At 33.8% G+C, this 13327-nt stretch overlaps 1 protein-coding gene across 1 annotated transcript in view; it reads right to left on the reverse strand.

Annotated features, from left to right (window-relative positions):
- The window catches only part of BTBD9 (BTB domain containing 9), a 117475-nt gene that overhangs the window by 86724 nt on the left and 17424 nt on the right, over window positions 1–13327 (reverse strand). Inside the window, exon 7 of the mRNA XM_032185080.1 lies at window positions 12954–13073. Coding sequence (XP_032040971.1) covers window positions 12954–13073 — 120 coding nt within the window. The remainder of the gene's footprint in view (window positions 1–12953; window positions 13074–13327) is intronic.

The following is a 13327-nucleotide window of genomic DNA, read 5'->3' on the forward strand; positions in this document are numbered from 1 at the left end:
GAGGCATTGTAGGCATCAAGACATCACTAATGAATATGTGAACTGCTACATTTAACTTACTCAACAGAAAAATCCAAAAGAGGAAAGCAAGAGTCAAAATGAAAAAAAAAAAAAAAAAGAAAAGAAAAAAGAGAAAAAACACTTTTTTGCTGATACAGCATGTCAGAAAGCAGGCACTTGTTTCATTTTCTATTTCTGGAAGTTGTGAGAAGTAGTATTCTAGAAAACAGGCCATAAAAATTACACCAGTGACCCTGAAGCATATTATTATTCATTAAAACTTTAACATTGCAATAACTATAAATGACTGGAAAATTATTCTAACACTGAAATGTGACCATAATTCTGCAGACAGTAAAATTTTCGACTTTATTTTTAAGGCCACCCTTCCCTAAAACTCCAATTGTGGCACAGCATATTCTAATTAGATTACAGCAATTAACTTCATAGAATTTCTTCCATATTCCCCTCCAAGATCTTAAAATTAAAAAATCTCTGATTCAAAGGAAAAAGCACAAATACATTTCAGGATATCAGGACAGGAATTCACTGTTTCATTTCTTGATATTGGTGGTTATAGCTTTATTTTTAGCTATCCACTGTAACTTCCATATAATACTTACATAGAACTACGAAAATATTTATCTGTAATTCTTATGGAAGAAGTCAACTCCAAAGCACCATGCATGAACACTTGAAACATCATGCACAAGAGAATATAAATTATTTAAAAAAACAAACAAACAACAACAACAACACTTTCTTACTCTACTGTGATACTAATTTGTTCGTACTCCTCTTTTATGACAAGTCTTGTCTTTGTGTTGTTAAGACGAGATGCATTAATTGATGCCATCTTCATGGAACTTTTGCTTGCTCAGTGTAAGAGTATTTTACTTGACTTCCATGAAGCCACTGTATGAATTGGACTAGAGCTTACTAATAACTCTAAAGCTGACATGTTTGTACATAGCCTGCTTGACCCATAAATCAAGATAACTATAATGCCAACATTCAAGTACTTCATAAAAGACTAGGTGGGTAAGAAAGCTCCATATTACTGTTAAGTCATTTCTGCTAGCCAATGTAGCTGAACTGATTCTGAAAACCAGATGCTACCAAGCGAAGGAGTAAAGTGTGGGAAGAAAAAAAAAAACTAAAGATATTCAGAGAACCCGAAAAAAAATACTATTCTCTCCTTTAAAAAATGTCAATACAAATAGGAGACTGCAGAGATAACCAAACAGCCCAATCCTGTCCTATCAGCCTGGTATGACGTGTGCTGTATAAAAGCACACTCCATTGTTTGTGACTTCTCCAGTGACCCCTGTTTTATCGTAAGTACTGCAACTACTTCAAGTAATTTCCATGGTAACTGTATATATGGTTCCTAATTTTAATACTCAAAAAAAAATTATCTGAATGATTGAAATAAAATACATAATTTAGCTCCTTACTCAGACACAATTCACTAAAAGCTAAAATGAACAAAGATGTTCTGAAAATACATTCAAGGCCAGTTGTGCCTGAAGAAGAAAAGACTGTAGTTTTCTGGTTATGTAGCTGCTTTCAGAAGGATTACACTCTGCAGTTACTCATCTGCAAAATGTTACTTCTATTTCATAGATTTTGAATATGAACTATTAAATCTATTAGATCAACAGATTCCTCCCACCTGCACTTAAGACATTGATATAATGTCCATATCATTTCTGTATTGAAATATTTCCTTTTTAGGTAGCACAGGAGAAAACAAATATATTTAACTTTTTCAATTGTATCATGACAGTTGCATACAATGTAAGCTATGAAGCCACATAAAGATTAGATTATAAATTTCCAAATGACAATTTCAAACAATATACCGCTGGGCTTACTTTAAAAGAAAATGGGATAACAGATGGTTTTCGGTGTCTAGGTGCCTCCTTTCCCCCTGCTTTTTTCCCTGCCTTTTTTTTTTTTTTTTTTAATGTAATCATTAAATAAATTTGGTGGTTTGTTTCTGGGCAGCTCAAATACTGAGCAGCTCAAAAAAAGTAGAAATGTGAAAGAAAATGAGAAAAAGTGTCATATAAGTTCAAATGAAGTAAACATTTAGAGATCACCTCTGAATAAATATAAATATAATATATAGCATATATATATATATAAATACATATATGTCACAAATATATATTATGTATTTTAGAAGCAGATAGCTCATTTTTAAATATTCATAAATGATACACCTGTGAAATCCTCCAAATACTCAAGGGGCTGGTCAAATCAGCACTCTCTCTCATTCTCTCTACCTCCCATAAAAAAACATTTTAAAAAAATCATCCTAAAATACACACAATAATGCATCACTAAGTGACATTTTAAACTAAGTTGCCACAGAGTTGAACCAACAGTTCCAAAGCTAATAGAGGAAACTGGCAAACGTGGGCTGACACTCTGTCTGCATTTCATGAATCACTTTAAGCAATTTTCCTTGTCAGATGATTTGGAAAATTCTTTAACTTTTTTTTTTTGGATGAAATACATGATAAACAAGCAGAACAAAATGTTCAGTCAACTTCCAAGGTGCTAAATGCCTTTTTACATTATTTTAGACGCAAACTGATATTGTTAACCCAGATTAAAAAAAAATAATAATCTTTCCAAAATTCAAATGTCATTTCACTGGGTATCCCTATTTGAGATAATGACAAATACAACTAACAACAGAAACAAACACAGACATCCATTGCACCTTGAATAAACCTAGGCTCATCAACATTTGAAATATGAACTCCAGAGTCCTGCCTCATCCAGTTTGTCCAAACACAAGCCTAAACACTCTTCATTCACAGAACTCTTTTTCACACTTTTTTTCTTCACATTTGCTGTAACTAGTATTTGACATACAGAAATCCCAGGAGATTTCATAAACAGATTAGATAAGCAGACAAGCCATCCCACCCCCCTCTCTCTCCTACCAACATCCTTTCTACATCATTGGTACCATTTTTCCCCCTTTCAAAAGCTTTATCTAATTAAATTAGATTTAAATTAGAGCATTGTTCTCAACTTGTATTTAGCCATAAAGTTCCCTACTTCTATTTTAGCCCACAAAAGAGCTTGTTCTGAAAATATCTTCCAATACTTATTTTTCTCCCAATATCAATCAATATATCAGTATCAATAATTATTTCCTAAGCTTAGGCCTTACCTGCATCCTTTCCTTGCACTAACAGTCCTCCGAAGAAGCAGTATTACTCTCTTCCATCATGACTTCAAATCACTTGTGGAAATAAAGTATTCTAGATAGGCTGACCCCAAAGCTTATTCAATTCCAGACACCTGTGGTGAAGACCAGTTAGGAGCTGGATGTGATGGTACCAGCACAGGCCCATTGGTACCATGCTGGAAGACTGTACAGTATCTTCCTACAAATCAGATGATGCATAGCAACTCAGAGATAACTACAAGCCTTCCATAATACAAAGGATAAAAATGGTTTAAGAAGTCTGAAAAAAATAACTTTTCTAACAATGAACAGCAGCTTCTGTTAAAATGATGAATTACATGCTCTTCTGTGTAAATTTCACAGGAAAGTATGGTGAACCCCTCTTTCTTGACAGTACACACAAATGTGCCCGACTACTCTTGATGATATGAGGAGCACTGTCTTATTACTAATCTGCAGTATGTCAATTCACAACAAGAGGATAAAATAAATCTATAGTTTCTAGTTTCACCCCAGAGTGAATTATTTCAACTTCATTCATTTTCACTCAAAAGAAGTAATACAGATTTGCCATACTGAAACAATTTGTTTCCCTTTCATTTACACATTTATCTATGAAGACAATATAAAATATGGTATAGGAAGGCCTCTCTCTTTACATGTTACATATACTTTACAATTTCGTACAAACTGGGATCATCAGTGATAATGTCTTCTAGCCCTTCATTTTGTTTTGATCAACTGAAATTTTAAAATCAGTTTTCACCTAATTATACATTCCATCCTTAAAAATAAATAAATAAATAAAATAAGGCAGGGGGCGGGAATACAACCTGAATGGGAAGGATATCTATGCATATACATATAGTGTTCCACCTATCTTTAGTTTTCCTATGTATTAAATCAGAATTAATAATACTGTTACATTCCTTACAATGAAAAAACAAACCACACACTCCAAGCAAAACATTAACATCATTACTTAAACTGAAAAAAACAGTTTTCAGTTGTCTTATTTCAATTCATGTGCTCATAAATACTCATTTTACACAGTAAATTGTCCTTCTACTGATACTTTAATAAAAATAATAATAATAACCAAAAAGCATACCTCAGCAGTTTTGAAAAGTGATTTTTATACATAATAAGCTTATTAATTCACACTGAAGAATATAACTGTAGCATGGAAATACCGTAAGACACAATTAAAATCGACTGTATGCCTTAATATTAGGTGCTTGTAAGTTACTCCTATTTTTTCAAATGTCCAAATGTGTGACATTTAAATTCTTAATTTCTAGACTCTAAAAAGCTTATTACAGAAACAGTAATATTACTATCTTTTGAAAAATAACTTTGCATTTAAAAGAAAAAATATTTCAAATCTTCCCAGTACCCAAATTTTTATCACATCAGAATAGAGAGGGTGTCTGATAAGTTAATGGGAAAATGAACTTGTAATATCAAGTCACACAAAGTTATATAACTCCCTCCCTCCCACAAATCCTGCATGTTTGAAGAATCAACTTTCTCAAAGTTGAAGAAACCTCAAGTTGTTTAAATTCATAAGCGCTTTTCAAGATTTTTCCAGTTCTTAGCAACTTAAAAATACATCAGCAAATCAATCAAATTTCCCCACTCAACTCCAAATAGGAGGAGTTCAAAGAAAATAATGATTTTAACATCAGAATGTTTCACTTTTAAAAGTCTATATCCATAGAGCCAGAGAAATAGAATACTTTGGGTTGGAAAGGATCTTAAATATCATCTGGTTTCTTCAATTCATCAGGTTGCTCAAAACTCCACCTAACCTGAGATCAGTGTGGATAAATCCAAGGAAATAGATAATAATCTGAACAATGCTAAACTCAGACACTGAAAATTGCAAATTCAGGGAAGAGATTTTGAAGTAATCATTGTAAGTCTTGTAAATTAACAGTTCTTTGTGGAGTAACAGCCCAGGGGCCCAGGGTGGGGCGGAGTTCACTGCAATATTGCACACTATTAGGAAGGGTGTTGAGAACAAATAAGAGTGGTTTTCTGTCACTAATAGCTCAGTGTGCCCATATCTCAAATGCTTGTATGGAGTCCCAGTCTGCATACCTCAAGGTGTGACTTCTATGACTCTACTGTGGCTCACAGTAGTGTCCCAATACTGGGACTAGAAGACACCAAAAATAGTAAAAATAAAACCTCTAAATAGATAACTCCACTTTCTTCATGCAGTAGCTAATGGAGCTTTTGGAACATGTTACCACTGGAAAACGTGAATGCCAAATCAAAGATTGGTAACAGCCAATCAAAAATTGGTAACAGCCAAATCAAAGAAGGTTGCTAGATAAATGAATGGACAACAGATCTATAAACATATACTAACAAGATCAGGAAGAGTACAAGGAGAATGGAACATAGAAAATGGACAGGCTCATATGTTCTCCCTAAGCAGAATCTCCTGGTCTCAGGGTCAAAAATTGGATGCTGAGCTATCTAGCTCAGTTGGTCTGATTCAACAGGGCACTTACACTGTTAATGAGAATGCAGCTTGATTAACAAACTTTACAATTTTCAATTAAAAGAGACAGAGCAATTGAACTGAACAGAATACACATTTAGAAATCAATATTTAATACACCTTCCACCTACTGTTATTCCCCAATACAAAAAGAAAATTGTAGGAAGAAAAGTAACGTAGTCAGTACTGATCATTAATGATGTTACTTATACTATCTATACTTATATTTATACTTATCTAAGAATTCCAAGATCTTTGTTACACTTCAAGTGAAATATAGAAACATTTGTCCTAATCTTACAAGTTAACAACATGCATAGAAGTATAAACCTGTAAAAATTGCTTTATGGTGAAATTAAAACCCAAATGCAAGAACTGTTGTTTTACAAAGAACGCTTTCTCTCTTTTAGAGGACATAAGAAATAACAACCAACTGCTTCCATTATCAGCCTAAAAATGATAAATTGCACATAACTCTGCCTATTACTATTATCCCTACCGTAAAAAGCAATAGCATTTAAAAATATTTTTCATTTTGCTTTGAGATTTACTTTAAACCCATGCTGTATTTTCTGTGGTGTCTCTCTGTTCCGTTGCTTTCCTTCCTTTAATCATTCCTACTGTTGCAAATGCTTATGCAACCTTTCACAAATTGTCGTGTTCCCTAATAACTTGACTCTCTATTGCACCTGACTTGCTCAGTTTTATTTATCACTCTTTTCATCTCGATTTTTTTTTTTTGTTTGTTTCAACTGTTTGTGTCCTATCTTTTTGGCTTATGCTTCCCAACTCAAACTGAGATGAGAAACAGCAAGTACAGTCCAAGCTCAACAAACTCAAGTTTGACACAGGTTCTACAAGCTTTTTTAAAAGAGCAAAATGACACTGAATGAAGCACTTTACTTTATAGTTTTCTTATTTACACTGATTTATACCTTTAAAATGTGCTACACAGAAGATAACTTAAGGTTTGTGAATAGAGAAGCAAGTTTAATTACAGACGTGTTTGCTGTACTATGACATTCTTAATATCATCCAAATTATTCCACAGCAGAGCTTGGCCTAGTGTTGTTTGACAGATGGCTTTATAAACATAGAAAGTGAAAAGAGAATCCTTCTAAGCATATTATTTGGGTTCACATATACAATTTGAATATTAATAATGTGTGATTTTAAGTGTGGTAAAGTGTTTCAGACACATCAACAAACCATGCCCATTATCTGCTTAGAAATAGGGAAGAAGAGAAATGCTTTACACAATGACATCAAACAAATTTGACAGATGGCCACCATGGACAAACAAAAACAAACCAGAATGCTTACAAATATGGCAAAAACAAGATTTCCTCCTGTAAAAGTCTGTCTTCGGAAGCATATATAGCAAGGTTTCACAGTTAACCCTATCTCTTAGCATGCAACAGAAACCACAAAAGAGGATTTAAAGAGTGTTGAAGATACCTTTTTAAAAAAGGTTTGTCTCATGCAACAATAACTTTAAAACACAACTTGCTGCAGAATTATTATGAACAATTTTATAATTTAATTTATAATTTAAGGTGTATCTGCATATCGCTGTGAAGCTGAATGACTACTACTAATTTTCGCCTATGCTGGATTTCTTATGAGGTGAAACAGCTTGAAAATGGACCTAAAAACAATTTACAGTTTCTAAACTCAAAAGGAATACATAGAATTTTGAATACACAGAAATTCTAACCATATTACAAAAAAGCCTACTTAGGTCACACATAAAGAATATGTACTCAAGATATAAGTATATACACTTTTTCACTTTTTTTTTTTTTTTGAATTATATCCAACAAACTGAGCTGGCTCTTTCTCACAGTTCTCAGATATTTCTATACAAGCCATATTGACCCCTTTACACACACTTTCACAGAAACATTCGTTTTCAGAAGATGAGCTGTCTGGCAGATTGTCATCAACAGCTTAAATGCACACTAGATTTTTTGCTTTTTCCTCAAAGCTGAGTTGGGCTTTTTGGGCTGGGATAACTGAAACTGTTATGACAGACAGAGAAAGAATTAAGAAAAAAGCTGTCTTGATAAAGTTCTTGAAAAATGTTATTGATGATGCCTCTAGAGAAGTGAGCTTCTGTATCACTACGAATAAAAAGAACATATTTGGAGCCAAAATTAGAAGTGCAAGCTTCGGATCAAAAGAGTACATGAACTAAGATGAGAAAAAGAATATTTTAAATCAATAAGCATTCTGTCACGGACAGGCAATAGCTTTCTTGATCTCATGTAGAAGATCTATGCCATTTGAAAAGTCTGAGACTATCTCATTATCTTTGGAAAAGAAAAAAATACCAGACTGAACACATACTAGAAAAAATTGCTGGGAAAAAAATGAAAAAATGTGCAAAGATAGAAAGATAAGCAAGCAGCACCTAGCCACTAAAATGGAGATGTTAGAAAATAATTTCCATGCATTTCACAGGTATAAAAAGAAAGGTATTGGAAACATGCCAAGAACGATTCCTCAGTGTGATCACCTTCTACTAGAAAGAGTGCTTAGCTCTTCTCTCCACTCACAGAACTCTCAGAAAAACAAGCAAAAGAAACAAACAATCAAAAAAAGAAAAAGGAAAAAAAACCTACACGCTTGCAGTAAAAGCTGATTTGTCAATCTAATAGCAGTGTAAACCCTCAAAGGTCTGGAGTGACATTTCAAAAGTATTTTCTTTTAATACTATTTTTTTGTAAAACAAAACAAAACAAAACAAAAAAACACAGCATATTTTAATTATCTCTGGACATTACATTATCACTGTACTGCATACGGTATTGAATTTGGAAAAGATTTTAAAAATTCAGTTATCCAGAGATGAAGAAAACCTTGTTTGTCTTGCCAAGCAAGATTTTTTTTTCTAAACTCTGAAATGTCAGCATATCTGCACAGTTAGAAATAAAATATTTTCACAGCAGTAAATGCTTCCCAAAGCACAGTGCAAATAAAATAACTAATCAAATTAACACGTTGCCTATGTAACCATTTATATTTCTCAAGTGCGGTAACTAAGGCAAAGATATTTCAGTCGGCCAAGATTAATCACTGCATTCACAAGAAGACATTTTATAAGGATATTAATGGCAGTCTTTTTTTTTTTTTTTCTCCTCTTCTTTTTCCAGATGTTTCTGGACATTCTGAATGCCTTACCAGAGCTCCTGCCAACAACTTTTGCTCTGTGTTTTTCAGTTAGGTCAGTGATATAGCAGAGTTGGATTTTAAGTTAAAACAATTGTTCAACAGTCCCTTTTGGATGTCTACATGCTTTTTGTAAACACCAGCCTTCTCTACCGGTAGATGTATAGGGAGGAGGAAAAATTACTTGCTTAAAAAAGCTAGTGCTGAATTTGAGTTGCAGATGATGTTTATTTTATGTACCCAGGAAAGTGTTTCAACTGCTTCTTCCTCAAGAGTTAACTTTTCTCTTGTTTCAGCATGCTCTTAAATTGAACCATATTCAGAATGTCGTCTAGCAAGTTATTATCATTGCATTTCCATCAAGCAAAGGAACACTGCAAAATAGATACCTACTACAGATAGGGAATTCAGAGATCTACCGGTAAGGCTGGAAGTGAAACACTGCTGCTTAAGCAGTAGCTAACTTCAGCAAGTGAATCACAAAGCAGAAGAAAAAATGAAGCGACTGCACCATCACTATTATTAAGGACATGTATCTGAAGCTGTCTGGCCAAGAAGAGAATTAAGGGAAAAAAAACTAAAACTGTCTAACCTACACAAAGAGATGTTGTTTTCAAGCATGCCTCTACCTGCAAAACAAGTGGTCACGATTACCAACATTCCTTAGTTAAGAACTTTCCTACTGAAACTCACGCTTTTTTATTAAAAAAAAAATAAATATATATATATATATATATATAGGGCCTATATATATATAGGCCCCCTCCCTACCAAAAGCTCAGGAGACACAGGGCTTATAATTTTATTTGCCTGCACTCAGGCCGAGGATTACAAATGCTGTAATCACTAGTATTAAAAACTCTTGAGGCACTGAACAAAAAACACCCAGTATCATCATTGCTTAATAAAAGGAAAGGGAAGATATTCCCTCTGCACTGATAAATACATGTAATACACATCTTACCTTCTAAGGTAAAAGTATTTCTACGCTATAGTTTCTATAGCAGCTAAGTACTTCGAGGGAAACACAAAGTACTTAGATATATTCTAATACTAGCAGATTGAATTAGTACTGCTATAATAACAATTTTTTCAGTTTAAAATAAATTTTAAAGAGGCCAAAAAAGTGCAAAACATTTTCCACATTTACAGGGTTTTTCTACAGTCCTCTACCATTTTTTTTTTTGTTCTGTTTTTTAAACGTGTTTTAGGATAAAGAATTTATGTAGTAATAATTAATACTTCATTTTCATTAGTCACGTTATAATATCTCAAGAAGAAAAACAATTTCTATTTCAATAATTTCTACAATTAGTATTTCTCTAAGACAATAAAGAAATAGCAAATACAGATAAAATTTGACCTTTTCCCCCTTTCACAATCTTTTTCACATTCTGGTATTACTGACCAAATTTAAATTGGTCTGGTTGGACCATTACTCCTACAGTTAAAACTCAGCATCATCCAGTGGCAGATTAAATGTAAGAAAGCTAATGGAGAATTTCCTTCTGACTTGATCTCTGTACTGGTTCTCTCTACAGCTCAGAACAACAAACCGTAATGGTTCCAGAAACCTGGGAAGTTTAGGATAAAATCACAGCATACACTAGCAATAACACTTTCACTCAAGAGTTTACACACAGAAAAACTACGTATCTTAGACTTTTATGACAGTGACACCTTGTGGCTACATTTGATTTGGAATCTCTCAAAGGTTTCATTTTCTTGTAATTGCTTTAAAGAGGTTTTCAAAATTTGTGATCTAGGACAAAGAACAAAGATGAAACTGCAAAACAAAAATGAAAGGATGAAAAACTGAAAAGGCTAAAACACAAAACAGCACCGCCTATTCAAAGATCATTGGAGGTGTTAACATTCACTTGATGTACCAATGCCCCACAAATTATTTTTCATGGGAAGCACAGTAATGCCCCTAACTCTAAAAGCATTGCGGATACACGTTCACAATGCTTCATATATCAAAAATCAGTCATGGTAAGGGCTGCAATACACATAATGCAACGAATAACTTATCAAGCACACTAAATTGGCCTTAATTCATTGTGAAATAAATTGCGTGTATTTTATTCATCAACTAACTGCCAGAAAGTTGCATCTTTTTCATTCAGCTAGTGTGAAAGAGACATTGACTACAGATTTGAAAATAGATAATGACTCACCTAAGAGAAAAATGAAAGGTTTTCAAAAAACAAACAAAAATCCAACCCTGCATACATGCAAATAGAAAATACATTCACATTTTCTTCCTAATTAAATGCTTGAAGAGCTCCTTAAAACTCAGGTGAACACATTAATTCAGCTCTTGACAGCTCTCACCTTGCATAACTAATACTTATATGAAAGATGACTCAGAAAGGAAACTAATGTTGCCTAGCATTTCAGGGCTAATATCCTCTTTTTAATCTATGTTTGAACAATTGCCCTAGTGTAGCAGACAAAAACACACTGTCCTTCAACAACACCTACAGAACCTGACACATTCCACTCCCTTGTTTTGAAAAACAATGTGTATATTAAAACCACAGTCAATAAACTTAGTTCTCCAGTTCTCCCTTACTCGTCAAAAAGTCATCCTATACAGTGATACTCTAAAGAACTCTGCTTTATGACAAGCAGACAAACTAATGCTGAAATAGAAAATCAATTTTGGACAAGTCTTTGGATGAAGTCATAGAATGGCTGTCCTTTTGAAAGAAGATTAAGAAAAGTCCTGCCACACCACCTTAGATCTCTTCAAATTTTGTTAACATGATGGAATCAAAAATCACTGTCCTTAGTAACAAGCTGTCCACTTTGTACTAAGCTAAGGTCACAAGAAAAACAAAACCAGACAAAACAAAACACACCTATAAACTCCATGAGGCATTTCATCATTGATGGATGAATTAACAGAGACACCTTTAAGCAAGACTTATCAGACAGAGATACAAACTAGAGGACAGCTGCAATCTCAGAGTGAGAAAACAGTAAAATAAGAATCATAGAGCTTGCAGGGAAGAAGTGAAGATGCATTTGCCTGCATCAGGAAAAATACATTTGAAGCCAGTTACATTTAGTATGAGATTACTAAAGCAACAGGGAGGCTGAGAAAAAAGTTACCTGAGAAGGGGGCACACAAACGACCCACTAGAATTTTACCACATACTCTACAACAGTTTGTCTGCAATTCCATGTTGCAGAGCAGTGAAGGATCAGAGCAAGAGGCCACTCTTTGAAGGAAAAAAAAAAGTGCTTCCCTTCCTTGGTGATTCCATTAATTGCTAAATGATTAAGACACCTGTGTCTACAGACTAATCACTACAACACTGGGTCTATGATACAAAGCATAGTGATCATAACATCTCTGGAATCTACAGATTACGGTTTCTCTGTTAACAAGTTCAATACAATTTTTGGATAGGAGAGCTTCAGTGTGATCACAAGCTTTTTCCAGAATTACCAGCACCTCCAACAAAAAGACATCATAACCTCAATAACGATTAAGCCCACCTAGCTGCTTTGTTTTACACATATCGTTGCTCAAACCTCCTTAATCTTAACTTTCCTCTTTCTCGCTTTCATAACTTTCATACTCTTTCAGTGCAACAACAGAAAACATGTAAAATATAGAAAATACATTTCCAAGTTGTATAGCAAGCATTTAAAACCATAAAAAAAAAAAAATGGTAGTAAACATCATTCCTTGACTGCCAAGTGAAAAAAAAAAAAACCATCACTGTTGTCAGAATGCAGCTGCAGGAGGAAGAGAGTATGACTCAAAATAATAATTAAAAAAAAGAAGAGAGTAAGAAGAAAAAATTGATACAAGGCCAGAGGTAGAAGAATCATAGTTTTCAAAACAGGATGCCTGTAATTTATCAACTATTTATATTAAAAAGCAAGACAGACAAGTGTTGGGATTTTTTTTTTGACAGCTTATGAAAGTTGTGTATACCATACACCATCAGAAATACATAATATAGCAACAAAATCCAGCAACTTATTCTGCTGTCTACATTATCGAATGACAGCCATGCAATGTTACATTGATGAACTAACCTGCAGACACGGGCAGGAAAATACAGGCTCTGCCAGGACCGACAGAGGTATTTAGAGTGATCGATAACTCGAATCCAGTCTAACTCGTCCATGGACACTTCAATGTAGTAGGAGTAAGACCTTTGGATTGTCAGGAGAAAAAAAAATGGTTAGAATACAAGCAGTCACATATTAGGTATTAAATTCTACAATTTCTTCTCAATTTTTAATTGTGCTGAAAAGAAGGCTACCCACAGTCCTATGTCTAAAGTCTCTAAGAAAGATTCCTATTCCAAACTAGCTTTGAAAATAAATTCACATGCAGTTATATTTAGAGCTGTTTTCAGAATGACTTAAAACATCCCAACATCCACAATCTGCTGTAATCAAATAAG

This window comes from Aythya fuligula, chromosome 3, assembly GCF_009819795.1.
Source record: "Aythya fuligula isolate bAytFul2 chromosome 3, bAytFul2.pri, whole genome shotgun sequence".
Lineage (NCBI taxonomy): Eukaryota > Metazoa > Chordata > Aves > Anseriformes > Anatidae > Aythya > Aythya fuligula.